Source organism: Oncorhynchus mykiss, chromosome 3 (assembly GCF_057628025.1).
Source record: "Oncorhynchus mykiss isolate SJ-2025 chromosome 3, ASM5762802v1, whole genome shotgun sequence".
NCBI lineage: Eukaryota > Metazoa > Chordata > Actinopteri > Salmoniformes > Salmonidae > Oncorhynchus > Oncorhynchus mykiss.
In genome coordinates, this window is record NC_143024.1 from 85,869,936 (window position 1) to 85,886,375 (window position 16,440).

Here is a 16,440-nt window from a genome sequence, read left to right on the forward strand (position 1 = left end):
CAGGCTCTAGTCAACGGGTAGGCAGGCTCTAGTCAACGGGTAGGCAGGCTCTAGTCAACGGGTAGGCAGGCTCTAGTCAACGGGTAGGCAGGCTCTAGTCAGCGGGTAGGCAGGCTCTAGTCAGCGGGTAGGCAGGCTCTAGTCAGCGGGTAGGCAGGCTCTAGTCAGCGGGTAGGCAGGCTCTAGTCAGCGGGTAGGCAGGCACTAGGCAGCGGGTAGGCAGGCGCTAGGCAACGGGTAGGCAGGCGCTAGGCAACGGGTAGGCAGGCTCTAGTCAGCGGGTAGGCAGGCTCTAGTCAGCGGGTAGGCAGGCTCTAGTCAGCGGGTAGGCAGGCTCTAGTCAGCGGGTAGGCAGGCTCTAGTCAGCGGGTAGGCAGGCTCTAGTCAGCGGGTAGGCAGGCTCTAGTCAGTGGGTAGGCAGGCTCTAGTCAGCGGGTAGGCAGGCTCTAGTCAGCGGGTAGGCAGGCGCTAGGCAGCGGGTAGGCAGGCGCTAGGCAACGGGTAGGCAGGCGCTAGGCAACGGGTAGGCAGGCGCTAGGCAACGGGTAGGCAGGCTATCAGGACGTCATCCACCACTTTACAATGTGAGCTTGAGGCAATATAACTGTTTGAAACCTGAATAATTTACTTAACTTCAAAGAATGAGTCATGTCTTACCTTGCTTGAAAGTAGCCTAGCCAAAATTCTGCCCTAGAAGTGTTGAGGCATTCTTTTAGAAAATACTTCCTTGTGCCATTAACCAGCATTTCTCTCCTGTTTTATTGGTTTTCATATAAACTTCCTTTCGTTGTCCAGAAGCCAAAGGCACAATCCTAGTCATATTAGTAACACATCCTAGTTGTTCCTATTCGATCCCCCCCCCTCTTTCTATGTTTGGAACCGTTTGCATTAGGTGTGCTGTTTTAGAATAGTGTTTTCCCACAAATTGTATTTTGGCAAATGTAGGTTTTATTGGCTGCTTCATTAAAGCAGTTGAATGTTCAATAACAGGCTATATATAGCCTTTTGACTGGAAGACCATAGGCTTACTATTGTTGCATGTTTTCATTAAGCTCAAAGGAAAATGTCTGTTTCTTGAATGCATGCATAGTATTTTCTGTTGGTCATTTTACTGTAAGGAAAAAAATATAACCGTTTGTTGTCCGGTTAAGGAGGGTTGGTTAGTCGGAAGCAGAATTGACCAAAATGTGCATCCCTAATTGGTACTATTTCCAGTACTAGCACCTGATTCCTGACGGATGGATTGGAACACACTGCACTTAGTTCCATACAAACACTGTCAACCATTAGACATGACTCTCCCTCTCCTGAACTCACTACTCTGACTGTCCTTCCCCCCTGCCGTCCTCCCCCTCATCTCCCCCAATGCAGGTAGAGATCCACGAGGATTTCATCCAGTCATGTTTCGACCGTCTGAAGGCGTCGTACGATACGCTCTGTGTTCTGGAAGGGGACAAGGACAGCATCAACTGTGCCCGGCAGGAGGCCATCCGCATGGTCCGCGTGCTCACTGTGCTCAAGGAGTACATCAACGAGTGTGACAGTGACTACCATGAGGAGAGGACCATACTGCCCATGTCCAGGTAGGGGAGGGGACGGACGGACAGACTTTTTGTCCTGATAAATGTTTTCCCATTTTGTCTTGACCCCTCTCTTTCCATATGTCTGTCCTTTTCTGTTCGCTCTCATTTTCATACATTTAAGATAATTACTGAGACTTGGTTCAAAAACGTCTGTGCCAGGCTCGTATGTGTCTCTGAATGGATATGATGTTTATTGATCTGACAGAGGTAGGGGTGTCGCCATATTCATAAAGAACTTGAATGTTGCTGTCTGTATTACCAGCTCTATGCCCAATACATTTGAGTGTCTTGTCCTAGATTTGGACTTTGGTAATAATGCCAAACTAACATTAGTGGGAGTTTATTGCCCTCCCAATTGCCCTTAGCAAATTGTCTGACTTGCTGTGCTGACACCTGCGGGACACCTTTAGTCATATTGAGTTAACTTGACACCATCAGATATCACAGTTTCCTGCTAAATCTGTTTTAATATTGTGTGATTTTTAACCTGGATTGGTTGATTCCAGTATCAGATAGACTGGAGGATATTTATACTGAGCTAAATTTAACTCCACTGATAATTAAACCATACCACCCCAATTTAAAACACCCTAAAAAATCGACTCTCTTGGATATCATTCTGACAAACGCCCCTCATAAGTATACAGCCAATGGAATCTTTGCTAACAAGCTCAGTGACTGTTGTCCCATTGCATGTATTAGAGATACTAAGCTACTTAAATCGTGTCTACGCATTATTACAAAGATACATTTTAGAATTTTCAATTAGTAAAATTTCCTGTATGACTTGGGGTTATGTCCTCTATCTCTGATTCAAATCAGGCCCTTAAATGTTTTACCTCTCTGTTGCACATAAGAATGCCCCATATAAAAGATTAAGAGTAAAGGACAGATCTAACCCATGGTTCATGCATTAATTGTCTGAAAGATTTCATGAAAGAAACTTAGCTTGGGCTAAGGTTAGATTGACTGATTCTGCCTCTACTTCTCAAATGTCTGAAGGACTGCCAATCAGATGTCTGTCTTAGGTTAGAAAAGAAGTCAACATACTTCATGAATTGTGTATCTTAGAGTGGTGGAAATCCAGCTAAATTTTGGAAAGTGATCAAATCTTTTGATTTGGTACCATAACAGATACAAATGACATTGGTTGTGCTTTTAATAACCATTTTGCCTCAGCTGGCCATCTATTTGAAAGAACGGTTTCTGAAAATACCTTCATTGCCCTCTCTTTGTCCTTTAATCCCCTATTAACAGATACCAGATAGTCATGCTATTCCAGGCATACTCTTTTCTTCTTCCTCATTTGAACCATTTATGTCAATGAATGTAGTACCTTGCAGAATAAATAATCATCCGCAGGAGCTGATTCGCTTGATCCCTTTCTACTGCAGCTTTCTGCCCGCCTCATTGTAGAATCTTTGACCCACATTTTTTATTTATCAATTGCTTCTGGTGCTATCCCTAAGACCTGGAAGGCGGTGCATGTCCTCCCCCTTTACAAAAGAGAACCTTCTGACCTAGATAACTACTGCCCAATTTCTAAACAATCTAATATTTGAACCACTGGCAAACTCTCAGCTAAGACCTTTTTTCACTTCAAATTGTATTGTTAATGTGCACCAGTCTGGTTTTAGATCTGGACATAGCACTGTTTCAGCAGCTCTGCTTGTCTTAAATTATATAATAAATTGCTTGGATCATAGGAATCACTGTGCTGCCATATTTGTAGACCTATTTAAGGCCTTTGACACTGTCGACCATCCTTCCCTACTCATTCAAAGATTGTCTGAAATTGGCCACGACCAGGTGTCTTGCAGGTAGTTTTGGAACTACATGTCAGACAGGAAACTGTGATTTCTGATGGTGTCAAGTTACCTCAATATTACTAAAGGTGTCCCGCAGGTGTCAATTTTGGGACCTGTCCTTTAGACCAATATTATTTATATAAATAGTCAATCTGCAAAAACCTGTAACATTCATCTGTATGTGTGCTGATGACCCGGTTATTTACGCTTTTGTTCTCTATGTTGTAGCTGCAATCTGATTTTGTTGCCTTACAAAAAGTCGTTGGCGATTTTAAAATGAGTACTTCATGTGGGGAAAAACAACTAAATGTATGCTGTTTTCTAACTCTAATAGAAATATATTTCAGATGGGTTACAAATGTATGCATTGGATGGGTGTTTCAGCAAGCACGTTCCCGCCTATAAATATATCTGCTTTTGAATTGACAAATTGCCGTTTAAAAAACATACCGATGGGCAAGTGAAGGAGCTGACATTTTAAAGTAGGCTTAGATCATGCCTTTCCCTAAACAGCAGGAAGCAGATTGTACAGTCAACTTTCCTGCCAGTTCATGACTATGGTGACATCTTTTATCATAGTGCACTTCGCTTCATCACAGTTTAGTTTTAGAACGCATCACTGCATCCTGTATCAAAAGGATGACTGTTCCTCATTAAAGTCCCATAGACGTCTTCATTACTCCCTTTTTGTTTTTATAAAGCGCTACTACACAAGCTTCCTACCTACCTCACTTCACTGTTAAAATAAAATAAAAAAATGAGACCCCAAACCCGTTCACAGGGATGGTTAACTCTCCAAGTTCCACTAGTGCGTACCGTTCTAGGTAAATCCTCTTTCAGTTTTAGTGCTGACCCCACTTTTGGACTAGCTTACAAACTTCCTACATCTTGACACCCTGGTTCCTCTAGGGAAGTTTAGAACTTTAATATTGAATGAGAATTGTCACTGTTTGGATTGAATAATTGTTGTGTTTGTGGTATTTGAAGCTGTCATGTTGATTTTGTCATTTGTATTTTATTTATACTGATTATTTAGAGTTTGTTGTGTTGTCCTTCGGGCACCTTTTTAGAAATGAGACCCTGGTCTCAATGGGTTCCCCTGAATAAATAAAAATCTCCTCTCTCTCTCTCTTCTTTCAGGGCGTTTCGGGGGAAGCACATCACGTTGATCGTGCGTTTCCCTAACCAAGGCCGTCAGGTGGATGACCTGGACATCTGGTCTCACACCAACGACACCATTGGCTCAGTGCGCCGCGGTATCCTCACACGCATCAAGGCCAACGCCACGCACACCAAGATAGAGCTCTTCATTGGCGGGGAGGTTGTTGACCCAGCCGACGACAGGAAGCTGATTGGCCAGCTCAACCTGAAAGACAAAACGGTGAGCGCAATGAGCCATGTTTTGATGAGTCACAAGTGCATTTTTTCTTTGACTATTTATACAGAATGGTTTGTCTGTCTTTATATTCTCCCGTGTGTGTGTGTGTGTAGTTGATCACAGCCAAGCTGACCCAGGTGAGTGCCAACATGCCTTCCAGCCCAGACAGTTCCTCGGACTCTTCCACTGGCTCACCGGGTAACCATGGCAACCACTTCAGCGAAGGGCCCAACCCCGAGGTGGAGAGCTGCCTCCCTGGAGTGGTGAGTGACTTTTAAACACAGACACACAAACACACACACACACACAGCTGTCTCCCTGGAGAGGTGAGTGCATTTTAAACATACTCACAGCTGCTCCCACCGGTGTGGCGCGTCGTTTTCTCGTCAGTCACCGTTACTTGGGAAGGGTGCCCAGATAGTAGAAAGACTGCAATGTCAAAATGCCCCATTCAACTACAGCGACTCTGCAGTTTATCTCCCACTGTCACATGGAACTACTGTCATCAAAACAAGTTTGTCTCAAAAAAAGATGGATGTCGGGCCTAGCGATGCATGATCGCAGATGAGTAACCCCTTGTCTCCCTGGTCTCGCTCTGTCTTCAGATCATGTCTCTCCACCTGCGCTACGTCTCCTTCCTGTGGCAGGTAGCAGACCTGGGCTGTAGCCCCAACATGCCTCTGCTACGAGACGGAGCCAGAGTACTGATGAAGCTGATGCCTCCAGGTACAGTGCTCTCTGTGGTACATGTGGGCCGTGCCTTTTATTCTCCACCCTTCTCCCCAAATGTGCACTTGCAAACCCCCCTTTCATGAATAAAATAAAAAAAATAGTGCTTTATAGAGAGTTTTCCAACATTGTTAAATCTACAATGGGAAGCGTGCAAGTGCACATTTCAGGAGAAGGTTGGCGAATTGGGATGTAGCCGTAGATGGGTTTCTCTCATGACAATGCTATATTTTTCTCAAAGATTTTTACCAAGCCAGCACGGGTGGATAAATGTGAGATGTGTATATGACCGATATACAGGTAACTAATAAAAAATAAAGGAAACATCAATTGAGTGTCTTAATAGGGGTCACCATGAGCCACCAGAACAGCTTCAATGCGCCTGGAACTATTGGATGGATGCAACACCATTCTTGCACAAGAAATACCATAATTTGTTGTTTTGTTGATGGTTGTGGGAAACACTCTCAGGCGCCGCTCCAGAATCTCCCATAAGTGTTCAATTGGGTTGAGATCTAGTGACTGAGACACACACTTTAAACCCCCTATGATCCTTTGAGACTCCCCTGTGATCTCTTCTAGTCTTGGTAGACAAAATGTCTCACTCACCGGCAAGTTTATTAGGTACACACATCTAGTACCGTTTCGGACCTCCAGACCAGCCTGAATTCTTCAGAAAGGTTCCACAGGCATGTTGGTCCAATTGCTGCAGATTGGACGGTGGTACATTCTGTGACCAGCCCGTTCCATGTCATCTCATAGATGCTCTGTTGGGTTGAGGTCTAGGGACTGACCAGGCCACTCAAGTAAACTGAACTCACTGTCATGTTCCAGGCAATGTTTATCCACTCCTCATTTGTCCAGTGTTGGTGATCGCGTGCCCACGGGAGCCGCTTCTTGTTCTTAGCTGATAGGAGTGGAACCCGGTGTGGTCGTCTGCTGCAGTAGCCCATCCGTGACACAGACCGTCGAGTTGTGTGTTCTGAGATGTCGTTTTTCACAACGCTGTTGTACTGAGCCGTTATTTGTCTGTTCGTGGTCCGCCTGTTAGCTTGCAAGATACATGCCATTCTCCTTCGACCCCCCCCCCCCCCCCCCCCCCCTCCATCAATGAGCTGTTTTTGGCCCACAGTACTGCTGTTTACTGAATATGTTTAGTTTGTTTTACCATTCTCTGTAAACTCTAGACACTGTTGTGGGTGAAATTCCCAGGTGGGCAGCCTTTTCGGAGATACTGGATCCTGCGCGTCTGGCACCGACAATCATACCGCGCTCAAAGTTGCTTAGGTCACTCGTTTTGCCCATTCTAACGTTCAATCGAAATGTAACTGAATGCCTCGAAGCCGGTCTGCCTGCTTTATATAGCTAGCCATGGCTACAGTACTCACTGTCTGTAGGAGCGATCCATTTTCCTAAACGGGGTGGTGTACCTAATAAACTGGTCAGTGAGTGTACGGTATAGAACCTGTTGATTGTGTAGATGACCGTACAGTATAGAACCTGTTGATGTTTTGTGTAGATGACCGTACAGTATAGAACCTGTTGATTGTGTAGATGACCGTACAGTATAGAACCTGTTGATGTTTTGTGTAGATGACCGTACAGTATAGAACCTGTTGATGTTTTGTGTAGATGACCGTACAGTATAGAACCTGTTGATGTTTTGTGTAGATGATCGTACAGTATAGAACCTGTTGATTGTGTAGATGACCGTACAGTATAGAACCTGTTGATGTTTTGTGTAGATGACCGTACAGTATAGAACCTGTTGATGTTTTGTGTAGATGACCGTACAGTATAGAACCTGTTGATTGTGTAGATGACCGTACAGTATAGAACCTGTTGATTGTGTAGATGACCGTACAGTATAGAACCTGTTGATGTTTTGTGTAGATGACCGTACAGTATAGAACCTGTTGATTGTGTAGATGACCGTACAGTATAGAACCTGTTGATTGTGTAGATGACCGTACAGTATAGAACCTGTTGATGTTTTGTGTAGATGACCGTACAGTATAGAACCTGTTGATTGTGTAGATGACCGTACAGTATAGAACCTGTTGATTGTGTAGATGACCGTACAGTATAGAACCTGTTGATGTTTTATGTAGATAACAGTACCGTGGAGAGCCTGCGTGGTGTATGTCTGGACCATGCCAAGCTGGGAGAGAACGGCCTCAGCCCAACACTGGACTCACGCTTCTTTGGCCCCTCGCCATCACAAGTCCTCTACCTCATAGAGGTGGGTTTCATTCTGTGTGTGTGTGTGTGTAGTCGTTGCCGATTTGAGTGTCACATCATTACCATAGCAGGTGGTCTACACTTTGCTCTCTGTTGACCAGTTCCACTGTGCATGTATATCTCTCTTCCCATCCCCTCCTCAGGTGGTGTATGCCCTGCTCATGCCAGCCAGCTCCACATTGGGTGAGGACGCCAGCGACTTCCAGTACAACTTCCTGAAGAGTGGCGGGCTACCGCTGGTACTGAGCATGCTCACGCGGAACAACTTCCTGCCGTCGGCCGACATGGAGACGCGGCGAGGGGCGTACCTCAACGCTCTTAAGATCGGCAAACTGCTGCTCACCGCTGTTGGGTTCGGACACGTCAAAGCTGTGGCCGAGGCCTGCCAGCCCAACGCTGAGGGGACCACACCCGTCTCACCGGTTAGTTAGTTACTCAGTTATACGCACACACACATACAAACACATGCGTGTGAACTAGGATTGTGACAGCCATGTTGATGTTAACATCCACTCTCCCTTCAGATTAACCAGGCCACTCACGACCAGGCTTTGGTCCTCCAGAGTGCCCTGCAGAACCTCCCCAACCCTGCCTCTGAGTGCATGCTCCGCAATGTAGCTATACGCCTGGCCCAACAGATCTCTGACGAGGTTAGAGGGGAAGGGAGGGAGGGAGGGACTGAAGAGAAAGCATAATAAGAAATAGAGAGACATGTTGCTATGTTATTTACGGTAATATCTCCTCTAATTGAAGTCTTTCCCCATCCCTCCCAGAACTTCTTCCAGGCGTCGAAGTATATCCCTGAGATCTGTGTGATCCGGGCGGTGCAGAAGATAGCATGGGCTTCAGGCTGTGGCACCATACAGTTGGTCTTCAGCTCCAATGAAGAGATCAGCAAAATCTATGAGAAGGTACCTACTTGTGCGGCTGCTTATCTCTCCATCATCAGTCCATTGATTGATGTCTGCTTTTATTTTGGTCTCAGCCTGAGGAGATTGGAGTGTGCAGATACATTGTTGTGGGGTGGTGCGTGTTTATTTGTATTGACACAAGTGTTTGTTGTCAGTGTATCTTCTTCCTTGATACAAGGTTGGTGTTTTATGTTTGGCCTGTACAGTCACAGATCTGTTTGTTGTGTTTTGGCCTGCCAAATCAAATTTTATTTGTCACATACACACGGTTAGCAGATGTTAATGTGAGTGTAGCGAAATGCTTTTGCTTCTAGTTCCAACCATGCAGTAATATCTAACAAGTAATCTAACAATTTCACAACAACTACCTTATACACACACAAGTGTAAAGGAATAAATAAGAATATGTACATAAAAATATATATGGATGAGCGAAGGCCCGAACAGCACAGGCAAGATGCAGTAGATGGTATAGAGTACAGTATATACATATGAGATGAGTAATGTAGGGTATGTAAACATTTATATAAAGTGGCATAGTTTAAAGTGATACATTTATTACATGCAATTGTTAATTATTAAAGTGGCTAGAGATTGAGTCAGTATGTTGGCAGCAACCACTCAATGTTAGTGGTGGCTGTTAGAAGCTGTTTTTCAGTTTCTCGGTCCCAGCTATGATGCACCTGTACTGACCTCGCCTTCTGGATGATAGCGGGGTGAACAGGCAGTGGCTCGGGTGGTTGTTGTCCTTGATCTTTTTGTTTTCCTGTGACATCGGGTGCTGTAGGTGTCCTCGAGGGCAGATAGTTTGCTCACAATGATGTGCGTTGTGCAGACCTCACTACCCTCTGGCGAGAGCCTTACGGTTGTGGGCGGAGCAGTTGCCGTACCAGGCGGTGATACAGCCGACAGGATGCTCTCGATTGTGTATCTGTAAAAGTTTGAGTGTTTTTGGTGAATTTCTTCAGCCTCCTGAGGTTGAAGAGGCGCTGTTGCGCCTTCTTCACCATGTTGTTTGTGTGGGTGAACCATTTCAGTTTGTCCGTGATGTGTACTTCTCTTTCCACCTTCTCCACTACTGTCCCGTCGATGTGGATAGGGGGATGCTCCTTCTGCTGTTTCCTGAAGTCCACGATCGTCTCCTTTGTTTTGTTGACGTTGAGTGTGAGGTTATTTTCCTGACACCACACTCTGAGGGCTAGAGGTCGACCGATTTAATCTGAATGGCCGATTCATTAGGGCCGATTTCAAGTTTTCATAACAATCGGAAATCGGTATTTTTGGATAACGATTTGGCCGATATTATTATTATTATTATTATTTTATTTTTTTACACCTTTATTTAACTAGGAAAGTCAGTGAAGAACACATTCTTATTTTCAATGACGGCCTAGCAACGGTGGGTTAACTGCCTTGTTCAGGGTCAGAACGACAGATTTTTACCTTGTCAGCTTGGGGGATTGAATCTTGCAATCTTAGTTATCTAGTCCAACGCTCTAACCACCTGCCTTACATTGCACTCCACGAGGAGCCTGCCTGTTACGCGAATTAAGTAAGAAGCTAAGGTTAGTTGCTAGCTAGCATTAAACTTATCTTATAAAAAACAACCAATCAATCATAATCACTAGTTAACTGCATATGGTTGATGGTTGGTTACTAGTTTATCTAGCGTGTCCTGCGTTGCATATAATCGATGCAACGCAGGGGGATTATTTAACAAAAGCTAATTTGTGAAAAAAGAACAATCTTTGCACGACTGTACCTAACCATAAACACCAATGCCTTTCTTGCATATTTGCATACTTGCATATTCAGCTAAAAGAAATCCAGGTTAGCAGGCAATATTAACCAGGTGAAATTGTGTCACTTCTCTTGCGTTCATTGCACGCAGAGTCAGGGTATATGCAACAGTTTGGGCCGCCTGGCTCGTTGCGAACTAATTTGCCAGAATTTTACGTAATTATGACAACATTGAAGGTTGTACAATGTAACAGGAATATTTAGACTTAGGGATGCCACCCGTTAGATAAAATACAGAACGGTTCCGTATTTCACTGAAATAATAAAAGTTTTGTTTTCGAAATGATAGTTTCTGGATTTGACCATATTAATGACCAAAGGCTCGTATTTCTGTGTGTTATTATGTTATAATTAAGTCTATGATTTGATAGAGCAATCTGACTGAGCGATGGTAGGCAGCAGCAGGCTCGTAAGCATTCATTCAAACAGCACTTTCGTGCGTTTTGCCAGCAGCTCTTCGCTGTGCTTCAAGTATTGCGCTGTTTATGACTTCAAGCCTATCAACTCCCGAGATTAAGCTGGTGTAACCGATGTGAAATTGCTAGCTAGTTAGCTGGGTGCGCGCTAGTAGCGTTTCAAACGTCACTAGCTCTGAGACTTGAAGTAGTTGTTCCCCTTGCTCTGCATGGGTAATGATGCTTCAAGGGTGGCTGTTGTCAATGTGTTTCTGGTTCGAGCCCAGGTAGGTGCGAGGAGAGGGACGGAAGCTATACTGTTACACTGGCAATACTAAAGTGCCTATTAGAACATCCAATAGTGAAATACAAATGGTATCGAGAGAAATAGTATTTATAGGACTATATTAACTACAACCTAAAACCTCTTACCTTGGAATATTGAAGTCTCATGTTAAAAGGAACCACCAAATTTCATATGTTCTCATGTTCTGAGCAAGGAACGTAAACATTAGCTTTTTTAAATGGCACATTATGCACTTTTACTTTCTTCTCTAACACTTTGTTTTTGCATTATTTAAACCAAATTGAACATGTTTCATTATTTATTTGAGGCTAAATGGACTTGTATTGATATTATATTAAGTTAAAATAAGTGTTCATTCAGTATTGTTGTAATTGTCATTATTACAAATAAATACAAATCGGCAGATTTTAATCGGTATCGGCTTTTTTTTGGGTCCTCCAATAATCGGTATCGCCGTTGAAAAATCATAATCGGTCGACCTCTACTGAGGGCCCTCACCTCCTCCCTGTAGGCCGTCTCGTCGTTGTTGGTAATCAAGCCTACCACTGTAGTGTCGTCTGCAAATTTGATGATTGAGTTGGAGGTGTGCATGGCCACACAGTCATGAGTGAACAGGGAGTACAGGAGAGGGCTGAGAACGCAACCTTGTGGGGCCCCAGTGTTGAGGATCAGCGGGGTGGAGATGTTGTTACCTACCCTCACCACCTGGGGGTGGCCCGTCAGGAAGTCCAGGACCCAGTTGCACAGGGCAGAGTCGAGACCCAGGGCCTCGAGCTTAATGATGTGCTTGGAGGGTACTATGGTGTTAAATGCTGAGCTGTAGTCGATGACCAGCATTCCTACATATGTATTTCTCTTGTCCAGGTGGGTTAGGGCAGAGTGCAGTGTGGTTGCGATTGCGGCGTCTGTGGACTTATTGGGTCGGTAAGCATATTGGAGTGGGTCTAGGGTGTAGGGTGTCGGTGATATGATCCTTGACTAGTCTCTCAAAGCACTTCATGATGACGGAGGTGAGTGCTACGGGGCGATTAGTCATTTAGCTCAGTTACCTTAGCTTTCTTGGTAACTGGAACAATGGTGGCCCTCTTGAAGCATGTGGGAACAGCAGACTGGGATAAGGATTGATTGAATATGCCCGTAAACACACAAGCCAGCTGGTCCGCGCAAGCTCTGGTCCGCGCAAGCTCAAGCTCGTCTGGGCCGGCAGCCTTGCGAGGGTTACCACGTTTAAATGCTTTAGTCACGTTAGCTGCAGTGAAGGAGAGCCCGCAGGTTTTGGTAGCGGGCTGTGTCATTGGCACTGTATTGACCTCAAAGCGAGCAAAGAAGTTGTTTAGTTTGTCTGGGATCATGACATGGTGGTCCGCGACGGGGCTGGTTTTTCTTTTGTAGTCCGTGATGGACTGTAGACCCTGCCACATACCTCTCGTGTCTGAGCCGTTGAATTGCGACTCTACTTTGTCTCTATACTGACGCTTAGCTCGTTTGATTGCCTTGCGGAGGGACTAGCTACACTGTTTGTGTTCAGTCATGTTTCCGGTCGCCTTGCCCTGATTTAAAAGCAGGGGTTTGCGCTTTCAGTTTTGCACGACAGCTGCCATCAATCCACGGTTTCTGGTTGGGGAAGGTTTTACAGTCACAGATCTTTTTGTTTGGCCTGAACAGTCACATTTGAGTGTTTGTCTGTCGTACTAGTGGGATGATTGTGTGTGTGCTCGTTTGGTGCCTACTGAACTGACTAATAGGTTGATTATGTGCACTGTGCACCTGCTGCCTATCTCCTGAAATACAGAGAAGTGGTTTGTGTTTTGTAAACTCACAGCGGTGTGTGTGTGTGTATTCTCCCCCTCTACAGACGAACGTGGTTAAGGAGCCGGACGGGGAGGATGAGCAGGTGTGCTGTGAGGCCCTGGAGGTCATGACCCTGTGTTTTGCCCTGCTGCCCACCGCTCTGGACACACTCAGTAAGGAGAAGGCCTGGCAGACCTTCATCATAGACCTGCTACTGCACTGTCACAGCAAGTATGTTCCCCCCCCTGCTGTCTGTCTGTCTTGACTGTCTGTCGAGCAGATGTTTTAGTGTTGAGCTGGAACAAAAGCCTGCCAATCCTCAAGGATGTTTGCCGCTGGTTTACTACAGTGGTTTTTGTCTTAACTGCTTTGTGTAGTGGACGAGCATGTGGGGCTATCTGTGTCTATGGTAATAATGGTCCTCTCTGATCTGTCCTCAGGTCAGTTTGATGGATTAGTTTGTCTGTGGTTTAATTGTGTTCTCTGATCTATTTCCAGGTCAGTTCGTCAGATGGCCCAGGAGCAGTTCTTCCTTATGGCCACCAGGTGCTGCATGGGCCACCGACCCCTCCTCTTCTTCATCACCCTCCTCTTCACTGTGCTGGGGGTACGTAGCCGCACTTCACTGTGCTGGGGGTACGTAGCCGCACTTCACTGTGCTGGGGGTACGTAGCCACACCTCTCTCTTCACTGTGCTGGGGGTACGTAGCCGCACCTCTCTCTTACATGAGTGCTTTGAAATGTTCATTATGATCACTGCAATTATGGCCCTGTTAAAATAGATTGAATGTACCCTTACGGCCTTAATTTGTTGAAGTAACTCCCAAATAATAAGAAGAAGAAGAATAGCTTCTATCATAGCTTTCACCTATCAGTGATCACTTCAAATGAAGGGGAGGAAGGAAGTATAAAGGAGGTGTTTAGAAAGCTGTTCCTTGGTTTTCCTGGCTTTTCAACAGCTTTTTGAAGCGCATTGGAAGGCAATTAACTTCTCTGATAGAAAACGGCCTATGTGGCATCGATATTAGTCAAACATTTATTCTAGTGTAAATTTACTACAAGGTGTAGTAAAGTCATTCTCGTCCAAAACTGAATTTTGTAAGTGAGTTCGTCATGACTTGCTTGAATGTTGGGTTTTGATTTCGTCAATGCTCACTTGCCCGCTAACACGACAGTGAGACAGACCTGCCCAGCAGATCTGACTTTGTTTACATAAGACGGTTCACATTTTTTTACTTGAAAAATACTGCACCAAACACCTTAGCTAGATGTAATATTGTGTAACTAAAACCTCCTTGGCAAAAACATCAATATTTAATTTGATTTCTTGAGTTATCTTAGATTCATTTTTGAGGAAGTAATACCAGCTTTATTCCAATTTTAATATGGTAATGTTTTCAGTGTATTTTATTTATTTTTATTTCACCTTTATTTAACCAGGTAGGCTAGTTGAGAACAAGTTCTCATGTACAACTGCGACCTGGCCAAGATAAAGCATAGCAGTGTGAACAGACAGCAACACAGAGTTACACATGGAGTAAACAAGTCAATTACACAGTAGAAAAGAGGGAGAAAAAGAGTCTATATACGTTGTGTGCAAAAGGCATGAGGAGGTAGGTGAATAATTACAATTTTGCAGATTAACACTGGAGTGATAAATGATCAGATGGTCATGTGCAGGTAGAGATACTGGTGTGCAAAAGAGCAGAGAAGTAAATAAATAAAAACAGTATGGAGATGAGGTAGGTAAATTGGGTGGGCTATTTACCGATGGACTATGTACAGTGTAGATTTAAATTACCAAAAATATAAAGTATGCAGAAAAGATAGGTCTTATCTTTTTTTATAAGGTCATCTTTGAGAGTGAACAATCATAGCTAGACAATTCTAAAATCCAAAAGATTATGCATTGAGATATTTTTTGTCATAACATGGAGTCCCCATTGTTTTTGTAATGATGTTTGAGTCACTCAAATAGCATAAGAACACTCGCAAAATGTGTTGAATTGCAGGAAATTCACTTTAAATCTGCAAATGTTCTCTCAGCCCCATGGCAAAATGTGTATAATTGCAGGAAACTAGCTTTAAAACAGCAGCATTTTGTCTCTGCAGCCAAGAGGGCCTCAAAAAGTCTAGGTCGGTGACCACACCCTTGGCCACGCCTATAGCTTTTACGGGGATCGTATTACCGCCACACTGACGGTCACGAATCATGACTTCAGTCAAATTCCACATGATCGTTTAGTCACGGTAATTGGTTTTCTCCAAGCTCTGATGCTGCTGATGGTGATTAGTAGCCTACCAAACTTGATAACTGCCTGGTACTCAGAACTCTATTGTCCCTCTAATCACTTTGACGTCAATGCAAATGTCATCAAACATCTAATCAAACACTTCATGAGAGCTCACGTTGCTCAACATTTCTATAGGCTATGCAATTGCATGAGAAAACAGTGATGGCCTCTACTAAAAATAGGAGAATTCTATCAGCTTTCTGCAGGCTAGGCCTACTGTATTTATTTCTCAACTTTCCTAATATTAAGTACATTGCTTCTCTTTACAACAGTAGCCCACCTGGCTGGCATGAAAATTAACCACGGGAAAGCATCCTCCATAAGGTATTTGAGTGCATAGATTACGTTTATTTTTTTCCCCCTGCCCGTTTTCGAGACAGGTGCATGATAATGGTCCATTCTAAATCGAATCAAATGTCACACATATTATTTAGTATATGTACAGACAAGATTACATCAAGTAGATTACATCAAGTAGTCTGATGGGTGACAATATTAGCCTATCACTTGTAAATGATATATAACTTGTGAATGATGCCCAGCTTGTGTGCAGTAAGGCAAGAAACAGCAAATGCATTATATATTTTTTTACTTTTTCAAATAATAGTCGCACATCTCAGGTAGCCTAGCCCATAGCCCTATATGTTTTGATAAGGTTTGTATCACAACTAAAGTGACCAAATAAATCAATTCTTAAATTGGAGCACATTAATCCGCATTACAACAGGTGTAAAAACCTAACTGGCATACATGCGCAGCATGTGAGTTTCAAGTTTGGGGGAAGATAATTTTCACCATAAAAATGCACCATAATAATAATTAAAGCATTTCATGGATAATTGCATTTGCGTTCATTTTTGAGAATGGTGTTTTCCCGCTAATGGAACATTTGTGCTTATAGCCTACTGCCGTGTGTGCATTGCTCGGTTTATAATGTGAAGAAATAAACTATTAGGCTATCAACATTTTAAGATAAATGTTCTAATCTGTTGCATCAGCCACATTGCTTAAAGTTTTTTCTGATGTGACTGGTTGTATTCATTTGGGATGTTTGGAATATTTTGTGCACAGAATAGAACAGGTCAACTCTTGTACTTTGGGGGATAGTAGATTGACATGGGCTAGTGCTTTTGCTGTTCGTGAGTCCTACTCATCTTGTTGGCTGACAAAAAGTAAATGTGGACAGTTCTTCCAATGTTTTCA

At 43.8% G+C, this 16,440-nt stretch overlaps 1 protein-coding gene across 4 annotated transcripts in view; it reads left to right on the top strand.

Moving 5' to 3' along the window:
• The window catches only part of LOC110504735 (ubiquitin carboxyl-terminal hydrolase 9X), a 71,890-nt gene that overhangs the window by 31,617 nt on the left and 23,833 nt on the right, over positions 1-16,440 (top strand). For all 4 annotated transcript variants that reach the window (XM_036975174.2, XM_036975176.2, XM_036975173.2 and 1 more), the window contains 10 exons: positions 1,372-1,583; positions 4,532-4,772; positions 4,883-5,032; positions 5,375-5,495; positions 7,610-7,740; positions 7,883-8,161; positions 8,264-8,389; positions 8,513-8,650; positions 13,008-13,174; positions 13,442-13,550. In XM_036975174.2, coding sequence (XP_036831069.2) covers positions 1,372-1,583; positions 4,532-4,772; positions 4,883-5,032; positions 5,375-5,495; positions 7,610-7,740; positions 7,883-8,161; positions 8,264-8,389; positions 8,513-8,650; positions 13,008-13,174; positions 13,442-13,550 — 1,674 coding nt within the window. The remainder of the gene's footprint in view (positions 1-1,371; positions 1,584-4,531; positions 4,773-4,882; positions 5,033-5,374; positions 5,496-7,609; positions 7,741-7,882; positions 8,162-8,263; positions 8,390-8,512; positions 8,651-13,007; positions 13,175-13,441; positions 13,551-16,440) is intronic.